Source organism: Rhipicephalus microplus, chromosome 1, assembly GCF_043290135.1.
Source record: "Rhipicephalus microplus isolate Deutch F79 chromosome 1, USDA_Rmic, whole genome shotgun sequence".
In the NCBI taxonomy this organism is placed as follows: domain Eukaryota; kingdom Metazoa; phylum Arthropoda; class Arachnida; order Ixodida; family Ixodidae; genus Rhipicephalus; species Rhipicephalus microplus.
The window spans coordinates 296,467,037-296,491,163 of NC_134700.1; the positions used below are offsets into that span (position 1 = coordinate 296,467,037).

General features: G+C 43.8%; 1 protein-coding gene across 1 annotated transcript in view; it reads right to left on the reverse strand.

Annotated features, from left to right (window-relative positions):
* The window catches only part of Schip1 (Schwannomin interacting protein 1), a 181,001-nt gene extending 165,279 nt beyond the window's left edge, over positions 1-15,722 (reverse strand). Inside the window, exon 1 of the mRNA XM_075865322.1 lies at positions 15,458-15,722. Within this exon, the coding sequence (XP_075721437.1) occupies positions 15,458-15,611 (154 nt within the window). The 5' untranslated portion in view covers positions 15,612-15,722. The remainder of the gene's footprint in view (positions 1-15,457) is intronic.
* Between the last annotated feature and the right edge of the window lie 8,405 nt (positions 15,723-24,127).

Consider the following 24,127-nt stretch of genomic DNA (forward strand, 5'->3'; position numbering starts at 1 on the left):
CTTTAACCGAGTCATGCCTCGTTACTTCTCCTAAGCAATGACAGATGGTGGCATCACCGCGTTTTGCCAAGAGCAATCACAGATGTCGGCACCAACCCGTTTCGTCTAAAACCCCTTAATATAGAGAAAGTAGTGACCCCCTCCTCCATATCATCTACAAAGTGTCCAACCCTATACTCTCCCAGTTGTCCAAACCTTATCTATACCTCTCCCGAACTGCCAACGTGCGGGCGCCGGCCCTATAACCCGGATCGCGCCACTTTCCTATCAAGAATTCTATGTCACGCTGATAACACGCGCGATGTTTGTGGCGGCCCGAGAGGCGGGAGAGGAGGGTGGGCGGGGCGTCGTCTTTGTTAAAATAAGAATGACAGTACTTTCCTAAAAATATCCAGGAACGTAAGTTTCGCCAACAGAAAGCACGGAGCAATAAATAATGTTTGAAATATATGTAAACTGTGTTTTGTACGGGGGCTAGCAATTGCCTCAGTGCCACATTTGGTATAGCACCGGGCGCTTTTCGTGGTTTCTCAAGAAGTCAGGGGGTCGACGCCCGGTGGCATACTCTTTGGTGCATGTTTTTCTTTGTTTATTATTTGGTAGTGTTATTTTACAACGTCCGTGACGGAAATGCGTCAGTATACAGTCTTGGCGAGGCCCATCATGAAACACTTTCGTGTTAAAAAAAATTGGTAAACAATTCATTCCTTAGACTCTGACCGAATGAAGACCGTCTGCTTGTTATTGCAGCTGATAGCCACAATTCACTGACAATGTTTTAGTAGAGAACGCTTTGGGAAAACCTTATTGCTGCAGTAATAGTGAGGCATTTAGGATACGGTTTCCAAGTGACTGGCTATGACAGCATTTTAGTGAACATTTATGTATTGTGGGGATATTTCAATTGAGGGAATACTCGTGATTTATCAACCTTGGTGTTGCGTGGGCAATGAATAACGTGAACGACGTGCGTGAGTGTTGTACTTTGTGCCTTTGTATAGCCATGTGTTCGTTTTCTATTTTGTGACGACAACTGTTATGCAAGAAAGAAAAAGCAGCTGGCGCTGCGCACTCGCTCCAGCTTCAATTAGGTATATTTCATTAAAAATGCCCCCACTTTCCTGAAGACAATCGATGGGAAATGCGAATGCATTTCTTGCGCCGAGAGAGGGTATACCGTTGTCGTTAGACATTCACCTTTACCGACTTCTGGCATCGCCTTGAGAGGCGCCCAGCCAGTGAACGGTCGAGAGTGAGGAGCGAGCGGACGAGAGAGTGGGGCGCCAGCATTCTCGGCTAGGCTAGAACTCGGCGTTGGTGTTTTGCAGCGGCTTCTTGAGTAGAAATTCATGGTATAACTGTCCGGAAAGTAGGGCACAGGGAGAGCAAACGGAGAGAAGTGGAGCGGCAAAGCATTGCTTCACCCTCTCCTACACACTCTCGCAACACATGCTCCCGTTGCTAGGAGCGATGATGAGTGCGCGTCTGCAGCTGCGGCTACAGGAGAGAGAGTGAGAGCGGATAGATAATGCCTATCGGCGTGCGCACACGTGGAAAACGCCGTATGCTTGACATAGCTCAACTAAGAAATGCATTCACATTTAAAATACAGCTAGCGTTAGCTTACGCTATAGAACAGTAAAGGAACATGAGTTAGCGCTTGTAGTTTGCGAACATATAGTACTGCTGCAGTTGTGATTTACTGAGGACAACCACGTTAAGTAAAGCTGGTTCGAGAGTCCCACGATGTGCATTTCCTTCAAAAACAGTGACGCGCGCTCTTACGCGGGCTCTAACTGCTTTACTTTACGTACAAATTCACTTGTGAAGATCGCGCCAAGTGAGCAAATACAAAGACAATCTGAGCAATATAGGAGTGAAAATTATTGTTTCTAAGCAGTCATTTGGGCTTATATTTAATTGAGCTTTATTCTTACCTGACTGTAAATGAAGAAATAAGCTTGTTGGGGGAATCTTAAAAGTGCTAAGGTATCGTTACTTTAAAAAGTAAGTCACGTCTTAGTTTATTCTTTACGGTGTTGCTATTCCACAGTTCGTAAAATATTCATTTTGTACGTGTTATACTTCCAAATAACAAACGTTCTCGTGTCCTAAAAAGCAAAAAAAGCACATTACAGAGGTAAACGATTATTAGTTTTGGCAAGAACTTCTTTTCCAAAATAAGAAAGGTGAGCTATATAGGCAGTCGGCCCTCGACTGAGTGGCGACTATGAACGCATAAAAGTTCGACATGGAAATTTATTGATTTTGAGTGCTTGTGCAATTAAACATATTTCTTCTCACCAGCGCAGCCTTAAAAAGCCCGAGGTACTTAATATGCCGGCTGCTCATTACCACTTGTAAAATGCGTGTTCCTTAACCTACCCTCCCCACCCCTCCTCTCGTCAGTGGAAAAAGATTGCACGTTCTAGCCGTATAGCTTTTCATTTAGCACACAAATGATGCAGTAACGCGAGAACGTGCAAATGGCCGTCGTTAAAGTTGCTCGCAACCCTCATTTCAAAATTTTTCATTTAACTTAACGTTCAGTGTCCCGGCGTCACCCAGCTTTCACTTACCATTGCACAAGAACTCCAGCGTGGATCTAATGAAAACAGGCTGAGCCGACACACTACAGCCACCGTGAAACAGTCTTTTATTATCACTTTCTCACTTGTCTCTATATAGTTAACTTTTGCCTCAACTTCCCAGCACTGGCATGAATTAAGTTTCTCGCCGGCGTAAAGAAATGTTGCCTTCTCATGGCAGGCTAAGAGAATTCGTGCAAGGCAGTTGCAAGACACTTGGGTCCATTATTCAAGATGCTTCTATCTATTTTCGCGCTTATATTCTCTGCCCCATGGTATACATAAGTAACATAGCGTACAGAAATTGCACGACTTGCTGATTCGAGATGCTCGAAGTAAATGGTCTCGAAGGGCTGGGGCAAAACATTTTGGTGGGGCAATATTCAGCAAGGTATGATCAACGCCACAGCGGAAAAAAAAATAAGAACTTCTCAGCACACAAATAGAGATATTTTAAAAAGCATAATGTACCGCAAAAAAAAAAAGAAAACGTCCCAACGGATACACATAACCACAAGCGCTTGTTGTTCTCTGCATCCATTGTTGTTGGGCTACATTATGGTTTTCATCAAGCGCCAACTTGCCCAAGAACAAGTCCTTCTGCTAAAGATATTTTGCGGTGATGAAAATTGCAAAATGGAATTGCATAATTCGTTCGGAGACTGAAATTTCAGATGAAGGGGAACAATAACAGGCGATGATGAGGAAAGAACAGACATATAGTATTGTTCGGCGTTCGAGCCTTTTAAGTGTTTAAAATATATAGAACCAGAGGAATCCGAGAACGCACCGCGAACCTTGACGTCTGAGAATCGTTGAATTATATGAATCGAGGCGATGATGGGTTATCTTACAGACAGCTTGAAGAGAAGGCTGGCAGTGGGAAACTTAAGGCAAGCATAGTTTGGTTAGAGCGGCTGCAGGGGCACAATGCCTTAACTTGTTTCTTAGAAATCAAGAATACTGGGGACTGCCCAATATCAATTGTAATTCTTCCGGCGTACAGCAGCCCTGAAACGTGAACGCGCAAAATGGTGGCATACGACGAAGCATACACGTGCACAAAGAATACGTTTTCCCAAGGAGCCCCCTCCACCACCCCCCGTCCCTTCCGTGCGATACGCCCACACTTATATTTCGTGAAGCTATTCGTTTGAGTTCTGCAAGGGGGAACACTAAATTCCATGAGAGAAAGCGTGCACTGATTTCGAGGTTGATTGGTCATCGTTTTCGTAATTTCTGTTTTCTCGCTGAACTTCTTGTCCGACAATTCACTCATTAGGTTAAGTCTTGCTCACTTTCTTTTCATATTTCTAGTATTGAGTTCTCCTTGAGAGTAAAAGAAAGAGAAATTGAAGGTCCGGCTGTTGCCACGACGACGCACTGTGATGCGGCAGAGAACGTGCGAAAACTTGTACTGCGGGTCGTTATGTCGCGCCAATCGCTCGATTTAAATCGCTTTTTCGCGAGCGTGGAAAGCCGGCGTCGCATTTGTTTCGCGTACACGTTGCGGAGCCCCCCGAGGCGACTATTCTAGATTAGGGATTAGCAGGAAAGGGTTTCCCGGAAATTAAAAAAGAACGCTTGCTTTTACATCATTTCGCCACCCGTTAACGCTGATACCAGCCGTTGCAAGTGCGATGGTGAAACTTCAAATGTGCACATTTCACCGCGTTCGCGTTGTAATTAGTATGGCGAGACAGCGCTATAGGAAGGTTCTTACATCATCATCATTAGATCAAGAAATGGCGATAGTTTTGTTTGAACGTGTATCTTGCAGTGTTTTCACTGGCTGATATTGCATGAAGAACACGAAGCCGTCATGACGGCCCTTGCTTCGCCCCATGTGTGTTTCATATACAAAAGAAGGACTCGTCTCGCAACTCCACAGATAGTAAAGAGACCAGAAAAAACGGCGTGAATACTTTCCTGCCTAAAGGAACTGATTCGTCAATGTATAAAATGCTCGCGGAACAAATAACTCTCTACCACAGCGACAACAAAACGATTATCACTGTCATTGTTATCAAATAATGATAAATCATACTCCCGTCAACATGTGTGGTGTTTGATACCGTTTCACTGGACATTCATGTTCGGAAGATGGCATGATAGCCAACGTTTTTTTGGTTTTTTTTTTGCATTTGTGCTACATAGCGCATAGGAATGAAATTTGCGAAGTGTTTTCAACCTAGCATTCTCTACTGGAAGCCTGTTAACACAAAGCACAACTGAGCAGCAATGAACAGAGATCCGCAGTTTGTCTCACTGGGTTACAAATTTGCCCGCTGAAAAATGTTTCCAAACGGTAGATAGACGTTGCACCTTCACTACGGCGTCTCTCATAATCATATCGTGGTTTTGGGACGTTAAACCCCACAAATCAATCAGATAGACGTTGCAGGAGGAGCCTTATAAAAAGGAAGAGCGGATTGATTTACCAATTTGTAGAAAGTAATGTGGGAAAGTGAACCATGGTCGTAACTGATTGGCAACCTCACACTTCATGAAAGTAAAGAAAAATTAAACAGTGATAACGAAGAGCAACACTTTGCAATCTTAATTAAGAATCACTTGCATCCCAATTAAAAAACGAGGACATTCTTTGTAAATATCATAAATTTAAGGTTGATATCTTGCATGAGTGATACAAAATACACTAGTTGACTTGTGCCAGTAATGAGACATTCATATATGAATTGGGTATATAATTTGATATCGTCAAATACGGAAGGAATTAAAGTCTTTGGAGGCGTGTTTCACCTTCTCGAAACCGGTACGGTAGATGATGGTGTCTGTCCTTCAGATATGAAGCCAACACACTACAGATATGTCAGGGACTGAGGTGTTTGTAAGAAAACAGCGTGGGGAGTGTCACCGAAGTATGATTCGAACTATCCCGAAAAATTCTCTCTCACCGTGTGAAAACGCGCGAAGGAAATACGGGGTGAGTGAAAGTAGAAAGAAAGAAGTACTGTGGTGGGAGAGAAAGTTGACTTATAAGAAAAAAAGATACAATCGAGGAGGCCTTGTGAGCGACTGGACTTAGCAAATTTGACGCACACGTTTTGAATTCCTGCATAAGTGCGGAGCTTGGCCGGCTTTGCTTCTGATGATGATGATTCCCGGAAGAATGGCACTACTCACCATGGGGGATCGGCTACGAGGCGTGTGGCGATAAGATTTGTGAAATAAAGCAAAAAATAATTTAAAAAAGATAGAAGAATTCAGCAGTAGAATATGTAAAACAAAATAAAAAATAATAAAAATGAGAAATAAAGAGGAGGAAAAGAAGGCTTTTCCTTCTTTTCGTTTTTTTTACTCCTTCCTTTCTATCTTTTTCTCCTTGTCAGATGTTTTTGGTTCTCTTCTATCAACTTACTTCAGTTTTTTTTCTCCTTTCTATCTATTTCTTTATCTTTCATGCCATTTTTATTTTATTCCTATTTTTATTTCTCTCCCCAATTCTCGCTTGCTTCCCGTTTTTTTATATTTTTGTACGTGGTTTCGCCTGCGTTACGCCAAGAGCACTGGGTTGCGTTTTTGATGATGATGATGATCATCATTATCAACATCATCAAGGCACCTGAAGAAAAAAAGGACGAAGACTTTGAGCTCACGCCAAAAAACTTGGTGGTCACGATTCCACTGCCCACAGATCTTGTTCGTTCAAGTGCTGCTAGAACCACTGAACGTCAAAATCAAACATATTTTCTCAACAAGAAACGTTAATTTAAATCTTAAGATAGAATTTGAGAATATTTATCCCTCTAACGCAAAGCAAATGCGATTTCAATAGTTAAATGATCGGCTGCAGGATTACTTGGCACATGTGAACATGAACAACATAATTGCGACTGATGCATCCGTATCAAATGAAAAGGCTGGGGCAGGTATCTTCTCACGTTCCCTTGACTGGTCTTTTTCGGTTATAGGCTCCCAGATTACACACCAATATTCATAGCAGAATTATTTGCTATGGTACTGGCACTACGGAAACTTCCTTTGGGCGAATCGAAGCAGTCGTAATTACAGATTCTTTTTCAAAGTATGTGCTGCTCTGTCTTCAGGAGCCAACTTAACACTTATGCACATGTTTCGACAACTCATACCGACAAACATGAAAAAACTGCAGCTCTTATGGGTACCAGGCCATCGTGGCATATATCTCAATGAGATGGCGGATGCACTAGCCACAGTATCTCTTAGCGGTCCCCTTATCCCGATTTTGCCTGATACGGCTTACGCGACAGCAATAAGGTTTAGAAACCTCTGTTTGCATGAATACGACTCCTACTCATTGGATAAATATCAAGATTTCGCACATCTAAGTTGCCGCTGGAATAGACAGTGGTGTGCAACACGGCACTTGGAAGTTACTTTTACAAGATTGCGTTGCAGAATTCCGCAACTGAATTATTATTTGCATAAAGTTGGTCTAAAGGCGTCACCTTTATGTCAGACTTGCGAAGAAATGGAAACGATAGATCACTTCTTTTTGTTCTGTCGCCGATATTCTCATCAGCGGAAAAGGATACCTGGTAGCTCCACTTGAAAAATTGGGATTAGAATTAAATGTGGCAGTAATTTTGTCGTTTGCGAGCATCTAATTCGGTGATAGCCACAGGGACGTCTGCTCTGTGGTATTTGAATACATAATTGAAACAAAGCGATTGCCATGTTAATCTGCCTATATATATATATATATATATATATATATATATATATATATATATATATATATATATATATATATATATATATATATATATATATATATATATATATATATATATATATATATATATATATATATATATATATATATATATATATATTATGAAGTCTTGGTTTAGAAGATCTTTATTAGGCCCGAAGAACCGGCAGCCGACTGCTGAGATGAACGGACCAAGATGATGATGCTACGTGACAACGATGAGGATGCATGAGCAACACATGATAATGATGATAATGTACAGATGAAGAGGATTGGTATACTAAATGCCCACACTAATTCCCCCCACGTGAAAGCGGCCAGCCTGGCCGCGGCAAGCCAAGGGGACAAAGAACGTCGCATGAAGGGCTTCATACGGGAGACATGGACGACCTCAGTAGTTCGATAACGGCGATCAGCTGGGGCTACAAGTGGCGTCACGCGATAATTCACTGGTGAAGTTTCTTCAAGAACTGTGTACGGCCCGATAAACCGTGGCTGGAATTTGTCGCACAAACCAGGTGTGCGATAGGTGTCAAAAGAAGCACTTCGTCTCCAGGTTGAAAGGATACAGCACGATGGGATTCATCATAAACCAGCTTTCTGTCTTGCTGTCGGGCTTCAGTGTTTATACGAGCACGTTGGCGGCTCTCTGCGAGCCGTAAAAGGTATTCCTATGAAGAGGATGGAGATGAATCCACATGGCAGGTAAAGAAAGAGACGTCCAGGAGAGAAGTAGGGGAGCGTCCATAAACTAGGTAAAATGGTGAGTAGCCGGTTGTCCGCTGAATAGCCGTATTGTAGGCGAAAGTGACGAATGGTAGGACTACATCCCAGTTCTTGTGGTCTGGTTGAATGTAGGCGGCGATCATGTCAGAACGAGTGCGGTGGAATCGCTCAGTGAGGCCGTTAGTTTGGGGATGATAACTAGAGGCAGTCTTGTGAGTTGTGCCAGAAGCGCGAAGAAGTTCGTTCACTAGTTGTGAAAGGAAGGCCCTTCCACGGTCACTGAGCAATACACGTGGAGCACCATGACGCAGTATAATGGCTCGGAGGATGAAATCAGCAATTTCAGAAGCTGAACCGGTAGTGACGGGTGCCGTCCCGGCGTAGCGCGTCAAATGGTCAACGGCTGTTACTATCCATCGGTTTCCAGCAGCACTGACTGGATGGGGGCCATAAAGATCCATGCCTACAACTTCGAATGGTGTGGCTGGGCACGGAAGAGGCTGTAGTGTACCGGCTGGAGCAGATGTGGGTAGTTTTCTACATTGACAGGTAGTGCAGGACCCAACGTACCGAGCTACACTAGTGGTAATACCTGACCAATAAAACCGACTTCGAAGGCGATCGTAGGTTTTGTGGTAACCAAGGTGACCTGCCGTCGGATGGTCATGAAGTGCTCTGAGGACTTCGTACCGAAGCGATCGGGGTAGAACGGGAACCCAGCGCTGACCGTCAGGATGGTAAATTTTGCGGTACAGCACCGAGTTGTCCAGCTTAAACTGCGAGAGTTGGCGACGGAGCCTCGCATTAGGTGGACGGGAACTGCCAGTGAGGTAGCCTATAATACGTTGACAATATGGGTCAGCCAGCTGTCGAGAAGAAAAATCGTGCGGGTCGTCCGAAGGCAGCTGGTCCATAGAGGCGAGAGAGGAAACCGCCGTGGACGTGGTCTCCGAGGGCGTGTGGTGCAAAGTGATTGCGGAAACGCTGAGGGGAGCCGCTGGTAGTGGGCAGCGAGAGAGAGCATCGGCGTCGCTATGCTTTCTGCCACACTTGTATACGATGTCAAAATCATACTCTTGTAGGCGTAGAATCCAGCGGCCGAGGCGTCCCGACAAGTTCTTGAGTGTCGAAAGCCAACATAAAGCATGGTGGTCGGTCACGATGGTGAAATGGCGGCCATGAAGATAGGGACGAAATTTCTGCACTGACCAAACGATGGCGAGGCACTCCTTCTCGGTGATCGTGTAGTTCCTCTCGGCTGCAGAGAGGACGCGGCTGGCGTACGCAACGACTCGCTCTCGCGAAGAGTTGTCGCGCTGGAGGAGCACGGCTCCTAAACCGTGGCCGCTAGCGTCTGTATGGAGGAAGGTCGGTGCACAATCGTGAAAGTGAGAAAGTACAGGATCGGTCGTGAGGGCACTCTTCAATTTGTCGAAAGCCGATTCACATTCCTGAGACCACTGAAAGGGCGTACCAGAAGCAAGTAGCTTATGTAGTGGTGCGGCTATGGAGGCAAAGTTTTGTATGAATCGCCGAAAGTAAGAGGCGAGACCAAGGAAACTTCGCAAATCTTTCGGCTTGTCAGGGCGAGGGAAGCGAAGCACCGTAGCAGTTTTCTCAGGGTCTGGACGAATTCCGTCCTTGCTCACAACATAACCGAGGACCTTGATAGATCGGCTGGCGAAATGGCACTTCTTGGTGTGAATTTGAAGACCAGCGCCCGCAAGGCAAGTCAGGACCTCGTCCAAACGTTGCAGATGTTGAGGAAACGTCGATGAAAATACAAAAATGTCATCGAGGTAACATAGGCAAGTCTTCCATTTCAGGCCACGCAGTACGGTGTCAATCAAGCGCTCAAAAGTTGCGGGCGCATTGCATAGACCAAACGGCATAACATTGAATTCGTATAGGCCGTCCGGGGTTGCAAACGCAGTTTTTTCTTTGTCATCTTCGTGCATGGGGATTTGCCAATAGCCGGAACGCAAGTCGAGGCTTGAAAAGAATTCAGCACCTTGTAAAGAATCGAGGGCGTCGTCGATACGTGGCATGGGGTATACGTCCTTCCTAGTGATCTTATTGAGTGCTCGGTAATTGACGCAAAATCGTACGGAACCGTCTTTTTTACGCACCAGAACCACTGGAGACGACCAAGGACTGGTTGAGAGTCGGATTATCTTTCGTTGCAGCATATCGTCTGCGTTTTCCTCAATGATTTTTCATTCGGCTAGGGAGACGCGGTACGGACGACGATGCACAATGGATGTTCCGTCGGTCTGAATACGATGTGCTGTAGCAGTTGTCTGACCCAGGCTGGATGAATGAACGTCAAAAGAGTTTGCATGCTTTTGCAACACATCAAGCAGCTGCTGCTTCTGCGAGTCTGTCAAGTCCTTGTTGATGGCTGCTGTAAAGGCCGAGGAAGCAGCATGATCTCCAGGATGGCCTTTAGAGGAGGCAGGGGTAAGAGGCACGACGCACACAGGCTCCAGATCGGCAACGCAGGCGACAGTAGTGCCCCGCGGCAGTAAAATTTTATCTGGTGTGGTGTTCGTAGCAGCGAGGACAGCTGATCCATCGTTGAAGCGAGCCACACCTGATGCGAGAGCTATGCCTTTATTAAGGCAACGGGGCGATGGAGTGACCAAAATGTCACCAGAGTCGACGTCGTTGGAAAAAACTGTGACTAATTGATGTTCGTTCGGGGGTAACTCGATGTCTACAGCAGCGATGAGTCGAAGTGGCCTGTAGGTTTCGTCGCTAAGCAAGTGGTCTGTGTCAGTAAGATGGACGACACGTTGTGCACAACAAATAGCCGCGGAAGCAGACGAAAGAAAGTCCCAGCCTAAAATGAGTTCGTGGGAGCACGGGGATAGCACAGCGAATTGTATGTGATGAAGAATGTCGTCGATTAGCACACGGGCAGTACAGAGAGCGGAAGGGCGAATCATCGTTCCCTGGGCTGTAACCAGTGTTGGTCCATCATAAGGCGTCGTGACTTTTCGAAAACGGGGACACAAATCAGCACGAATAATAGAAAACCCAGCCCCAGTGTCCACCAAAGCATCAACGTCCACTCCCTCAACTGAGACTACAATCATATTGTAAGGGCGCGCTGGAGGAATTGGAGTACTGTGTAGGAATGCAGTTTGTCCTCCAAAAACTGCATTGCTTGTTTTCCGGACGCCGATCAGACCCCGGCACCTCCACCACGTATGAAGTCTCGGTTTAGAAGATCTTTATTAGGCCCGAAGAACCGGCAGCCGACAGCTGAGATGAACGGACCAAGATGATGATGCTACGTGACAACGATGAGGATGCATGAGCAACACATGATAATGATGATAATGTACAGATGAAGAGGATTGGTATACTAAATGCCCACACTATATATCATTTTAGACCCACCATTACCTCTGTCTCAAATCGCATCCGATAGCCTGCATCGCTCCCTGCTCAGATATACTCCTTTTTCAATTTTCGGTGTTTTTTTCTGTATTTTTTTCAGCCCAAAATTACGTTTTGTTTGAAAAACCATTAGCCTTTTAGTTAAGATCCTGCCGCCCGGTTCTTGGCCGATCCCCCTTTGTGGGTGTGCGCCAGACTATCAAGGATCATCATCGTCATCATCATCAAGTCGACGACAGCACACTACTGCACGAAGCAGGGTGCGACAGACCGGCCCTGTAAAGAGGTCTGTTTCTAAAACCAGCAAATGAGAAGGAAATGCTTGGAAATGTAGAGGTTCTAAAACTTGCCGACCAGCGTGCTGTTCGCTTTGCAGGCGGGTGCTTTTATAGCTACAGGGACGTGTAGTGTGGCAGTTTCCTAGGACGTGTGAGATATACATAAATATTTTCGGAATATTTTCACCGCCATGAAGAATGACCTCCTAAAATTTCCGCACAACGCCTGCACACCCACGCTAGGTGCGGCTTCACTGATTCTTCTGAAATTTTTGCTAATGTGATTTTTGTTGCCATGTAGCCAACGAGGTACGACACAGAACTCCCGCTGAACGTCCCGGAGTATACGAGTAAAGTTATAGCTTAATCATTTCCTCGCGTTTGGACCGAAACTGCCAATTAAATACGCACAGAGTGGCCTAATTACAAGAGGCCAAGGGGGCGGGGGTGCATAGCTTTATTGCTACTCCACCACGGACGTCTTTCTTCTTGCTTTTGAACTCAGCAGCTCAGCTATAACTTCGTCCTACCATAATCGGAGGTAATTTAGCGTGTTCCTTGAATAGTGAACTGGAGTCTGGTAACGAGCCAGTTAAGCTCGAATCTAGCCAAGCGCATTTGCACGTCGCTGGTTAAGAAATATATATAGCTACGATCACCGCCTAGCACTGTGCACTAGTAATTTTTGTTACTTTTTTTTCATATATTATTCGTTCATTTTCTTCAGCCAGTTACACTTTTCTGGCGTTGGAGGGCCCAGGAATCTTGCCCTAGGGTGTTCGGAAAGCTAGCTCATAATATATATTTTTTAAATAAACACGTTATTGACACTTTTGATAAAGCTCACTTAATAAGTCTGGGCTGCAAGCATTATCAGGTCAGGCTACAAGTAATTAATAATCCCTCTTTTTATTCTCTCATAAAGCCCAGGGGAACGAACCACTCTCCCCCCTTTTTATATTTTTTTAAAGTGAACTACCGGGCACAAAATTGCAGAAAGAAATGATTGAAGCGGTTTGAAGCCCTCGCTTTATCGGAGATCCGTGTAACGAGGATCTGGTTCAAGTGTGCTATTCTCCTCTCCATTCAGATCACAGCCACTACCTTTTGTCGGGACGACCCAAAAGTACATTGGCAGCATTGGCGTTGCTAGGCGGGGTGGGGTGGGTGGTGGATGGGGTGTTTCGACGAACTCCTTTTGTCTTCCATATCTGAATTTTCAAAATTTTGCTTGTGTATACTTGCGATAGAGTAGTGCAGCAGGTGGGCCCTCCCATGACCATCTCACATCCTGTGTATATCATCATCATCACCATCACAATCATCATCATCATCATAATCATCATCATCATCCTGACTAAGTCTACTTCAGGACAAAGGCCTCTCCCATGTTCCGCCAGTCAATCCTGTGCTGGCCGCTGCCACTTTACACCCGCAAACTTCTTGATCTCATCTGCCCACCTGACTTTCGGTCTCGCCTGAATCCACTTGCCTTCTCTGTGAATCCAGTTAGTTACCCTTGATGACCAGTGGTTATCCTGCCTACGTACTACGTGCCCAGCCCATGTCAATTTCCTCTTATTGATTTTGACTATGATATTCCTTAATCCCGGTTTGTTTTCGGATCCACTCTGCTCTCTTCTTGTCTCTTAAGGTTACAGCTATTATTTTCGTTTCCATCGCTCGCTGCGTCGTCCTCAATTTCAGCTGTGTATATGGACGCACACATATACAAACGCACGAACATACAAAAAGGGTGCTTAAGCACACCCTCCTTCCAATAAAAGAAATAATACGCCTTCTCTTGGTGGCCATTGCGGAGCAAAAATGTGGACTAATAATTGTTACGATGTGGTTTATAATCGGACTGATTAATAATCATCAGCGGAGGTAAGTGAAGCTCGGGGACTTGTTTCTTGCTTCACCCAATCCCTGTACCTAAGAATCGTTGCTCTTTTAAGTGTCCCATCGTAATTTGTCCCGAAAGACACGGAGTCAGTCACAAAATGGCGTGAAAAAGAATAGAAAAAAAGAAAAGATGATAAAGGCTACGTCAGTGACCGCCTCGGCCGTGCAGGGGTTACGGTTCTGACCTGAAGGTCACTGGTTTCCCCCTGGCTGATGCAGTTCTATTGGATGAAAATGAAATGCTTGAAGTCCGCTAACAAACCATATCGTGGGTGTGAATCATAACATTCTTCATAACATCATTGCTGACTCCGGGTGATTGAACTTTCAGAAATTTAGATTAATGAGTCAAATAGCGTTCTATTCGATTGCGGACTCGAATTACATAGCGCATATTTGAAGTACCGAATATTTTGCAAATAGTTTTCAAAAATTCACCCACGATGAAAAATACTCGAAGGAATGAGGTGTCAAATCAGTGAGGGGTACATACTTTGCCCATCTGTCACACAGGTTCATGCAGCCCATGTATTTATGGCGTTACCGTCGCCGTATTGATGACAGGATGAAGTTGCTTTGTTTAGAAGTCCCGTGTCGCCGAGGAAACAGATGAAGTTTTGCTCACCCATGAGCATTACTAAGTGTCAGTTTTATTTGGAAACAGTCGACCAGCTTGAATGCTGGGGCACTATGCAGGATCAGCTGAGTTTTGCCCGAGTATCGGGTTTTGCCCGAGTATCCCGATTTTCCCGAGCTCTGTCAACACCCCTTAATGAATGAGCCATCAAAAAAGACAAATCTACCCGTCAGCGCGCTGCGTTTCATTGGTTACGATGGAACCAGTCATCGCGTCAAGAATGTGTAAAATTTCAGCACTTTCAAGACCTTCAAACAAACTCTTCGAATCCAAGGGTTTTCCAGGATTTAAAGTACCCGCATGAACCATGAAAGAGATACCTCAAGTTAAAAAATGCAAAAATAGTCTTGCAACGCCTTTTCGCACTGAATCATGTTTAGGTGCCTGAACGAAGGATGGTCAGAAATTAATTCTGTTGCGATAGTTTACTGGAAGTAATCTTCAATCTTACAGTAATAAACGCTTCGGTATATTATTTGAAAAGGCGAGGGTAAATAACTATAAAAGCTTTAATTTCCACATTGCTTTTTTAAATACGATGTCATTTTACACCATTGTTATAATACGTCTCGCAACTTAGCTCAAACTGCGCTACTCAATGCATTGAATTAATCAAGGAATAAGCTTCATGAAGCACAAATTTAATAATAATAATAATAATAATAATAATAATAATAATAATAATAATAATAATAATAATAATAATAATAATAATAATAATAATAATAATAATAATAATAATAATAATAATAATAATAATAATATTAATAATAATAAAACCTCTGTGAAGACATGCACCGCATGAGAACACCAATACACACCGGTGACAGGCTAAAAAAACCACTGTCTTTTTCGCTAAATTTTGTAACTACTGGTATTAACATGACCTCTTGTGGTGGTAGGACTCACGGCGATTTACAATATATTTTTTACACACAAGCTCTCTATGGGGTGTTCTTTTAAAGTCCAACCATATTACCTCGATCAGCCGACACAACAAAACCTGCTGGCAGGTTGACGCCTTCGCTGCGCGTCTGATCAAAAGAGCAGTGCAAGTTCGAGAGGTGTTGGCCGAAACATTGAAGGCAAACGGGTTGTCGGGAAAGTAGGGGAAGCAGTATCGCGAAGAATAGCGGCGGACGGACGAAACGTGGCGTTCAAAAACAGGGAAGATGAAGTAGAGTTGTTTTCCTCTCACCGTGATGTCGAGGACGGGAGTAATCCAGCGTTTCAAGATCTTCGCCTACGGAGGAGGCGTGACGGGGAAGTGCTCTTGTCCGAGGCGGAGTCGTCGTCCACAAAAGCGGTCTTGTGTTTGCCGAGCACTGCCACTGTTGCCAACCGCGGTGCATTTCCTCGTCATCGAAATCAATCCGAACCGCGAGTCACACGCGCGCCTCGACTCATGCGACGCGAAAGCTAAACGAACGATCGACAAAGCGGAAGTGGTCGACTTGAACTTTACGACAAGCTTCCCCCATTTCCTCAACGCTCGCCCGCGGTTCGAACACCTCAACACTTCAGAACGCTCACCGTATACAAACTCTATATAATCGAACGTCACTCAGCTGACGGAGTAGTAGAGAAGCTAGGCCGACAGTGGTTTTCCCCTTGGCTCCATTCTATGCGCGGCGGCTCGTTTCTGAACGGTGCCCATGCTCGGACAGCACCACAGAGTGCGGATAAACGAAAAAAAAAAAAAAAGGAGAAAAAGGGCTGAGGTTGCCAGACTGCGCCGTCCCTGGCACCGAGGCTCTGTTTCATGCGTGGTCTCTCGTGCGTGTACCGCTACACTGCTGCTTTCGATCGTGCCCGTAATAAACGCGAGAGTGCCGCAGAATGAGTCAGAGCCGCGAGACGGCTGTTCGAAAGCGGGCACGCCTTGTCTCCCTATCGCTATATATATATATATATATATATATATATATATATATATATATATATATATATATATATATATATATATATATATATATATATATATATATATATATATATATATATATATATATATATATATTGATTATTTGATATAAGGGGTATAAAGTTCCAAATCTACCATATGATTATGAGAGACGCCGTAGTGGAGGGCTCCGGAAAATTTTGACCACCTGGGGTTCTTTAACGTGCGCCCAAATCTGAGCTGAGCACACGGGCCTACAACATTTCCGCCTCCATCGGAAACGCAGCCGCCGCAGCCGAGATTTGATCCCGCGACCTGCGGCCTTAGCCACTAGACCACCGCGGCGGGGCATATATATATATATATATATATATATATATATATATATATATATATATATATATATATATATATATATATATATATATATGGAGGGGGGTCAGTTTTTGACTACCCCTGACCATGCTGAAAAAAAATCGTGCACGTAAATGCGAATGCGAGACGAAGTAGTTATTGAGGCGTTATATTTCACAGAGCAGATCGTTGGGTAAGTTGGCAGTCCGTTCTAACAGCGTATCCAGGGAGAGGAACAAGCGCTCGTCTGTATACTTCCTGTTTTTTTCCTGTGTTGCAGTGTTGACGGTGTAGCGTTATATTTATAGAAAACTTATATTGCCAAGAAGGCGCTCCACACTTTAGGCATTGAAGTGAAAGTGTGTCGCGCTAAAGAATTAATATAATATTACTGATTTGAGATATCACTGCGATGCAAAATTTAACTTAATCTCAAGGCGCTATATTCTTCCATGACTTGACAGTTTATTCTATGTTTTTTTTAACTTTCTATCTTTTTTGCATTGATGAAAAAGTGCAATGTGCTGCATGTTTAGCGGTTTTTTTTATAAGAAGCACAAATTTATTCCCCCGTAATATATTCGCATATGCTGTTTTATATGTTCTTATATCAAATAATAAAATACTTCAGGAGTGATCGGAGCTAAAACATTGCCATAATATTGTGACTAAGTTGGGAAAAATAACATTTTGTTTCATATTGCGGCTCACGTTTTGGCAATGCAGCGGTTCAAGTGGAGGCTGAAATGTTGTAGGCCCGTGTACTCAGATTTGGGTGCACGTTAAAGAACCCCAGGTGGTCTAAATTTCCGGAGCCCTCCACTACGGCGTCTATCATAATCAAATAGGGGTTTTGGGACGTTAAACCTCAGAAATCAATCAAATCAAAAAGTCATCACGTGATGGCGCCACTATATGACGTTGACATGACGTCACACATCACCGAAATTCATTACGTCATTATGAAATCGTCGCTTTATCAAAAGTGGACCGATAACGGTTGCTGTGCAAGTCCGCGTCATGTGCTGGAAACATATATGCGTGCTCATCAGGGGGGAAGCAGGGTGAGGGGGGTAGTGAATATGTTCGCCCATTAACTTATTGGGGATGGTGGCACTGCGGCGAACCTTCTCCCTTCGGTGGGAATCCTGGGCGCGCCTGTGGCTGGAAGCTATCGCAGGGGCCGGAGGGGATCGGTACATCAAGTGAGAAGAAAAAGAAAATCGTTTTAGCCTTCCAAAAGTATTAGGCGAATACTTAAAGTGCCCCGGGTATTATTATTATTATTATTATTATTATTATTATTATTATTATTATTATTATTATTATTATTATTATTATTATTATTATTATTATTATTATTATTATTATTATTATTATATCTAGGCAGCTTCACACAAGTGCTGCTAAGCCTGAAGCAAATGCGGAGCAGGGTGTCCTGCTTCGAATCTTTTATGTTTTATCAATTCAGCAGGTGTTCTTTAAAATAAATTTGTTATCTCTCTTTTCCTTTTCATTTATCTCTCTCCGTTTGTTTTCTCTGTTTATTAAGTTTTATTTCTGTCCCTATCTACTTCTTCCTTTTTTTGCTCTCTTTATTATTCTTCCTTCTCTTATTTTATTTCTCTCCCTTTCCTTGATTCTCTCTCTTCCACTCCTCTTTCTCTTTGTACATTGGTTTCATTGAATGTTTATCTTTCTTAATCGGTCTTCTATAATGTAAATGTGAAAACAGAAAAGTGAACGAAAAGATAAGTTGCCTTGACCTAGGACCGAACCTGCGACCTTCAAATGGCGCGTCCGGTGCTTTGTCAATACCGTGGCGGCTATCCGCCGTCCACTTTAAGGGGCATATATGTGCATCTTACGTGGAGCGTCAGTCAGCGCCACCAGTAGCCATAATGGCGAGTGTGGAACACTCTTTATGTGCCTGTTTGGCATCACGTAGCACGTCAACTTATCATTAACTGGCAGCTGACCAATAATCCCTCGTGCACCTAAGTCTGCCAGAACGGGAACTTCGCTGAATGACGGAAATAAGAGTACATTTAGGGGCCCACTTTTTTTTTGTTATTTTGGACGCACTAATAATGAGATCTAACGGACAATCATGCCAAGGAAAGTATGAGGGATGTTGTTAGAAATAATTGTAATGTGATTGAAAACATGCCAAGCACTTTGTCGGCGCGGGGGTGTACAGAGTGCCACCGAACTGTGGGAGGCGGCTGGTGTCTTACCGACAGGAACAGGAAGCATTCATCGTTTTTTTTTTTTTTTCGAAGCACGACGGGTGCATTTTTTTTTGTCCTTTGTAGACCATGCGTCAGTGTTTTCCGCATGCCACTCGAAGATGAATAAGCTTCCTGGGACAGTTACATTTCCGTTTTTAGTGGGTTTTCGTGGGCCATGGGTGGCCAAAGAGAGTCGGACATTTGTGGTTTTCAGGCACTTCTCATTTCAAACTTTGTAGTCAGCCCTGTTGGTCTTGCGTAACTAGACTTCGGTGTATGTAGGCAAGGCACATGCGCGAATCTGTTCCGCGATTAAGTTTCCTAGCAACGTCAGTTTTAAGTGAGTGTCTGTCCTTTCACACCTTTTCTCACTCCTACCGTCAAAGTTAGGCTAGGCATCCCTGCTCCTACGTGGGAACGGCCCGTGTTGCACCCTACATAAAACGAGGGTGGAATCCTTCAATACTTCAATGAAATTTTTCATTAAAATTCATTTAATTCAATTTTCAAAATTTTCAATGAAATCCATCCATCCATCCATCTGATTGCAAGCGTCTCGTACAAGGCGCCGCCATCACCAGTTTGCGTAGCGTTAATTCCGACCACTACCAGTGGCGTTAGTCCGCTCTGACCAGCGTTACTAGACTACTGTCAAACAAGTATTGTAAAACGCTATTACACAGGTCTAAAAAGTGATAACCTTTTGGGCACTCTTGCTCGTATACCAGTGGACCCTTTTTTAAAACACTCGTCATGTTCTCACGTGGTTTCTTCCGCGCACGCGCACCAACTACGGCAAGGAGATGCTGCGCTTTTTCTTGCCGTTTCATCAACAAACTATGTAAAAATATTGCTTAAGGTACTTTTTTGTCTTGCATGTGTGTATATCTTTAATGTGCTTATCGAAATTGAAGTTGGTACATTGTTTTAAAGGTTTATTTTCGCTCTGTTTCACTTGTATTATCTGTCTATATGTGTGCATATGTAAATATTTATGAATTCTTTTACAGTGTTGGTTAGTGTTCTAATTGAGTGACATAGTGTTGTCTGATTTATTTTATACCATAATTTTTTTCGCTCAGGTTGTGCCAGTGGCAATGTCCCGCATTTTTTTTTGTCCCTTTTTCAATGAGCTAATTTTTTTCTATGTGTGATGGAATTTGAACTTAATATGTGTTTTTTTTCTCACTACCTGCATTATTGTATTGCTTTGTACACTTGCCTATCCCTGCCACTTTTACGGGGTCGTGGTCCTAGTCAAGCCAGTGAAGAGGCTTTTTGACCCCGGCCCTCAGAGTCCGAAATGATGAAATGGTGGAACAAATAAAAGTTCCAAAGTTTCATGTCCCAATTTGCCGTCCCGTGCTAGCAGAGGAGAATATTACAGTCCAAAGTAAGAAAAGGCGCCAGCCAATCGTAATAGCAGACATTGTATTAGAGATGCGGACGAGCAATGACGAACAAAAGCACGCACTGGATTTGCTGCGCTATCTGCCGTCGTTTTTTTGCAAAGCGGCTACCAGAGCGGTGCACTCTCTCTCAACAGATGGCAGCACAAACTCAAGCTCTGTAAAGTCCCTCTATCTATATATATAGGCACAGAACACCTACTATATAGGGACCTTAAAGCTCTGCTTTCAACTGCTACATTTATCATGGCAACAAGTTACTGTCACGCGCGCCCGTCTTTCTTACCACAGTGTTACGCCAGGTCTCAGAACTACTTTTCAAATAGACGCTAATCTTCGTGAAACGTCAATAGTGGCTGCAGTGCTGCCTACCCAATTTTATAAACATTACTTATGTACTACTTTGATACAGCCATCACGCCCCGCCGCGGTGGTCTAGTGATACACGGCTGCTGACCCGCAGGTCGCGGGATCGCATCCCGGCTGCGGCGGCTGCATTTTCAATGGAGGGGAAAATGCTGTAGGCCTGTGTGCTCAGATTTGGGTGCACGTTAAAGAACCCCAGGTGGTCAAAATTTCCGGAGCCCTCCACTACGGCGTCTCTCATAATCATATGGTGGTTTTGGAATGTTAAACCCTACATATCAATCAACCAAACAGCTGTCACGTCATCTTAAATCCGCGCATGGCAATAACCACGTTATGTGGTTAGTTGTCATGCGCGGAAGTTGATTTCTGTAGAAGTGCCCAGGAGGGCTAGCATCCTCCCGAGCATCAGCGCTTCATGTCAGCTTGTGGTGCTGCTGTTACGCATGTTCCAGTTAGCATTGTCGCGCAAGTGCAAACAACTGGTTAAATAAACATCTGCAACTCGTCAACATATGTCCGTGAGTGCAACATCGGCGCATATATTTAACGTCATTTCATGACGTATCGGTAAATAATAAAATTGCAACACGGTCACCTTCCCTCCGCATGCTTTGCACAACGCCAATGCCCAGGTACGTGGGTCTGACTAATTTTGTTGTTGTTGTTGATTTTGCCCTTAGGTGCTCCACGCTTGATATCACAGTCAGATTCGAAGAAAAACAGGAAGAAGACTTCTGCCTGGCGCGAACGCGCGCTCATTACACTTCACATCCCGAGTTAACACTACACTTCACGAGTTCGATCCCGGTGCCACGCAGTCCCTACCAGATTAAACAAAAATGCCAGGCCTGCGAACGCAGAGCACAGTCACAGCGAAAGCTAGAAGAGCGGCCTTTCAGAGCTATTTCTAAGCTCTGTTTCGGTAACCTCCACAAGCACACTGCTGGGTACCCACTACGCCAAAAGTATTCATATTTTTTTTTTTTGTAGTAGGCCAGCATTCACTATGCTATCCTTCGTCAATTCTTTGAAGAATCATGGTATCCGCTACAAACATGTTAGAAATTTCGTGCATTTTGCTGAATGCAGTGGCTGACGATGATGAAGAATTACATGTGAAGTGGATATGCGCCACAGTCAACGGGTGATCAAGAACAAGTTTTCTAATACAACAACTTAGGAAGAGAACAGCGCTTCCAGATAGGTAATAGTGCACTTGAAGTTGTAAAAGACTACGTCTACTAAGGACAGAAAGGTACCACGGAACCGAAACACGAGATTGAAGTAACTAGAAGAATAAGAATCGGGTGGAAAACATTCGGTAGTCACTCTCAAATCATGACTGGGAGATTGCCACCATCCCTCAAGGGAAGGTATATAACAGCTGCATCTTACCGGTACTTACCTACAGAGCAGAAACCTGGGCGCTTACAAAGAGGGTTCAGCTTAAACTGAGGACGACAGGGAGCAATGGAAAGGAAAATGATAAGTGTAACCTTAAGAGAAAAGAAAAGAGCAGAGTGGATAAGAGAACAAATTGGGGTTTAGGACATCATAGCTGAAATCAAGAAGAAATAGACATGGGCCCGGCATGTAGCGCGTTGGCAGGAAACCGCTGTTAATTAACTGACTGGATTCCCAGAGAAGGCAAGTGGTTTATGGGGAGACAGAAAGTTAAGTGGACAGATGAGGTAGGGGAACTGCGGGTATAAAGTGGCAGCAGCAGGCAGAGGACTGACATGACCGGCGGAACATGAAAGAAGCCTTTTTTTCTTGCAGGGACATTAGTCAGGCTAATGATGATGATCATGATGATGATGATTTTTGTGTCTTACATACATACATACATACATACATACATACATACATACATACATACATACATACATACATACATACATACATACATACACACATACATACATACATACATACATACATACATACATACATACATACATACATACATACATACATACATACATACATACATACATACATACATACATACATACATACATACATACAATGGCTGAGCAGCATCGAACATACTTGTATCTGAGATTCTATCTTAGACTCTCTTTGGGTATCTTATATCTGTATCGAGATACGTCTCACGAGACGAATATCTAAATCTGTATTTACGTTACATTAGATTGTGTATCGTGTATCTGGAGATACAAGATACTGCGATCACATGCTGTACCATACGAAACAATATTGGCTGACAGAAATCCACTTTTCACGCTGGTATATTGTGGCCGATGTGCTACCTGAATAAAACAAATAGCAGGAACATAATTTTATCTTTTCGCCGGCACCACCAGTGACGGCCGGGGAAGAGGTGTGCGTGTCCTTTTCAGTGAAGCAGAACAACTCGACAGTCTCGACAGAAACTATGATCTCGTGCTTGCCCAAGTGCCTTTTGTTTTCGAGATTTCTTGCGTTTTTATTAGTGTTTCAGAGCAATGACATTTACCTTTGGCCACTTGCAAGTACCACTTACCACAATGCATGTGGTGATGACCACACTAATTCTGATGCCGCTCTGTAGCGTAGCACACCGCCGGCACTGATGCTTTGTATGGAACAGGTGTCTACATATATTACACCATATCTTGGTGTACAATGACGCTTTGTTCCTGCTGTTTCTGTTGAAAGAGCTGTTGAAGTTATAATGTGACTGCTAGCACAAGTGCCTTCTCAGTTGTCCTTCTCTTGCATCCCATACAGCACCTAGCGCTACGAAAAGTTTTTTTTTTCAATCTCGTAAATGCATACATTTTGCAGCCGTAACAATGTCTCTGTATTGTGCTTACCTTCCATTGTCTGCTTTATTTTCGCTACTTTTTACACATAAATTTTCACTTGATTTTACTTTTCCCCCTAGGTGATTTTAAAAACCTATGTCATTGTGAAAGCACGTGTTGAATATACTGCGCCGAAAATTCTGCTAACTGCTTGGTACCAAAAAACGACCAAAACATTTCTTTTACAATAATGCGAGTAAGTATAAGCCATCTTGAAAATACTACGAAGGGTACTCGACAAACCTTGTTATGTAAAATGGTTCGTTTTTTGTGAACACCCAAACGAGCCATTTCAGGCAACTTTCGATGGGCGATTATTTGTTCTTATTATCTTCGATACTTCTTGCTTAATATAATATCTATATTAACTGCCCTTTTATCATGCATTTCAACTTAGTCTCCACAAATGCTTGAAATAGAATGGCTTTTCTATTAAAGATATATTTGTTCTCCTTTTTTAGGCCGGCCTTCTTTCTTCCTCAGCCCCGCCGTGGTGGTTTAGTGGCTAAGGTACTCGGCTGCTGACCCGCAGGGCGCGGGTTCGAATCCCAGCTGCGGCGGCTGCATTTCCGATGGAGGCGGAAATGTTGTAGGCCCGTGTGCTCAGATTTGGGTGCACGTTAAAGAACCCCAGGTGGTCGGAATTTCCGGAGCCCTCCACTACGGCGTCTCTCATAATCATATAGTGGTTTTGGGACGTTAAACCCCAGATATCAATCAATCAATAGTTCTTTCTTCCTCACTACTCTAGACAATCGCGAGTCAACACAGTGAATGATGCATTGTCCCACA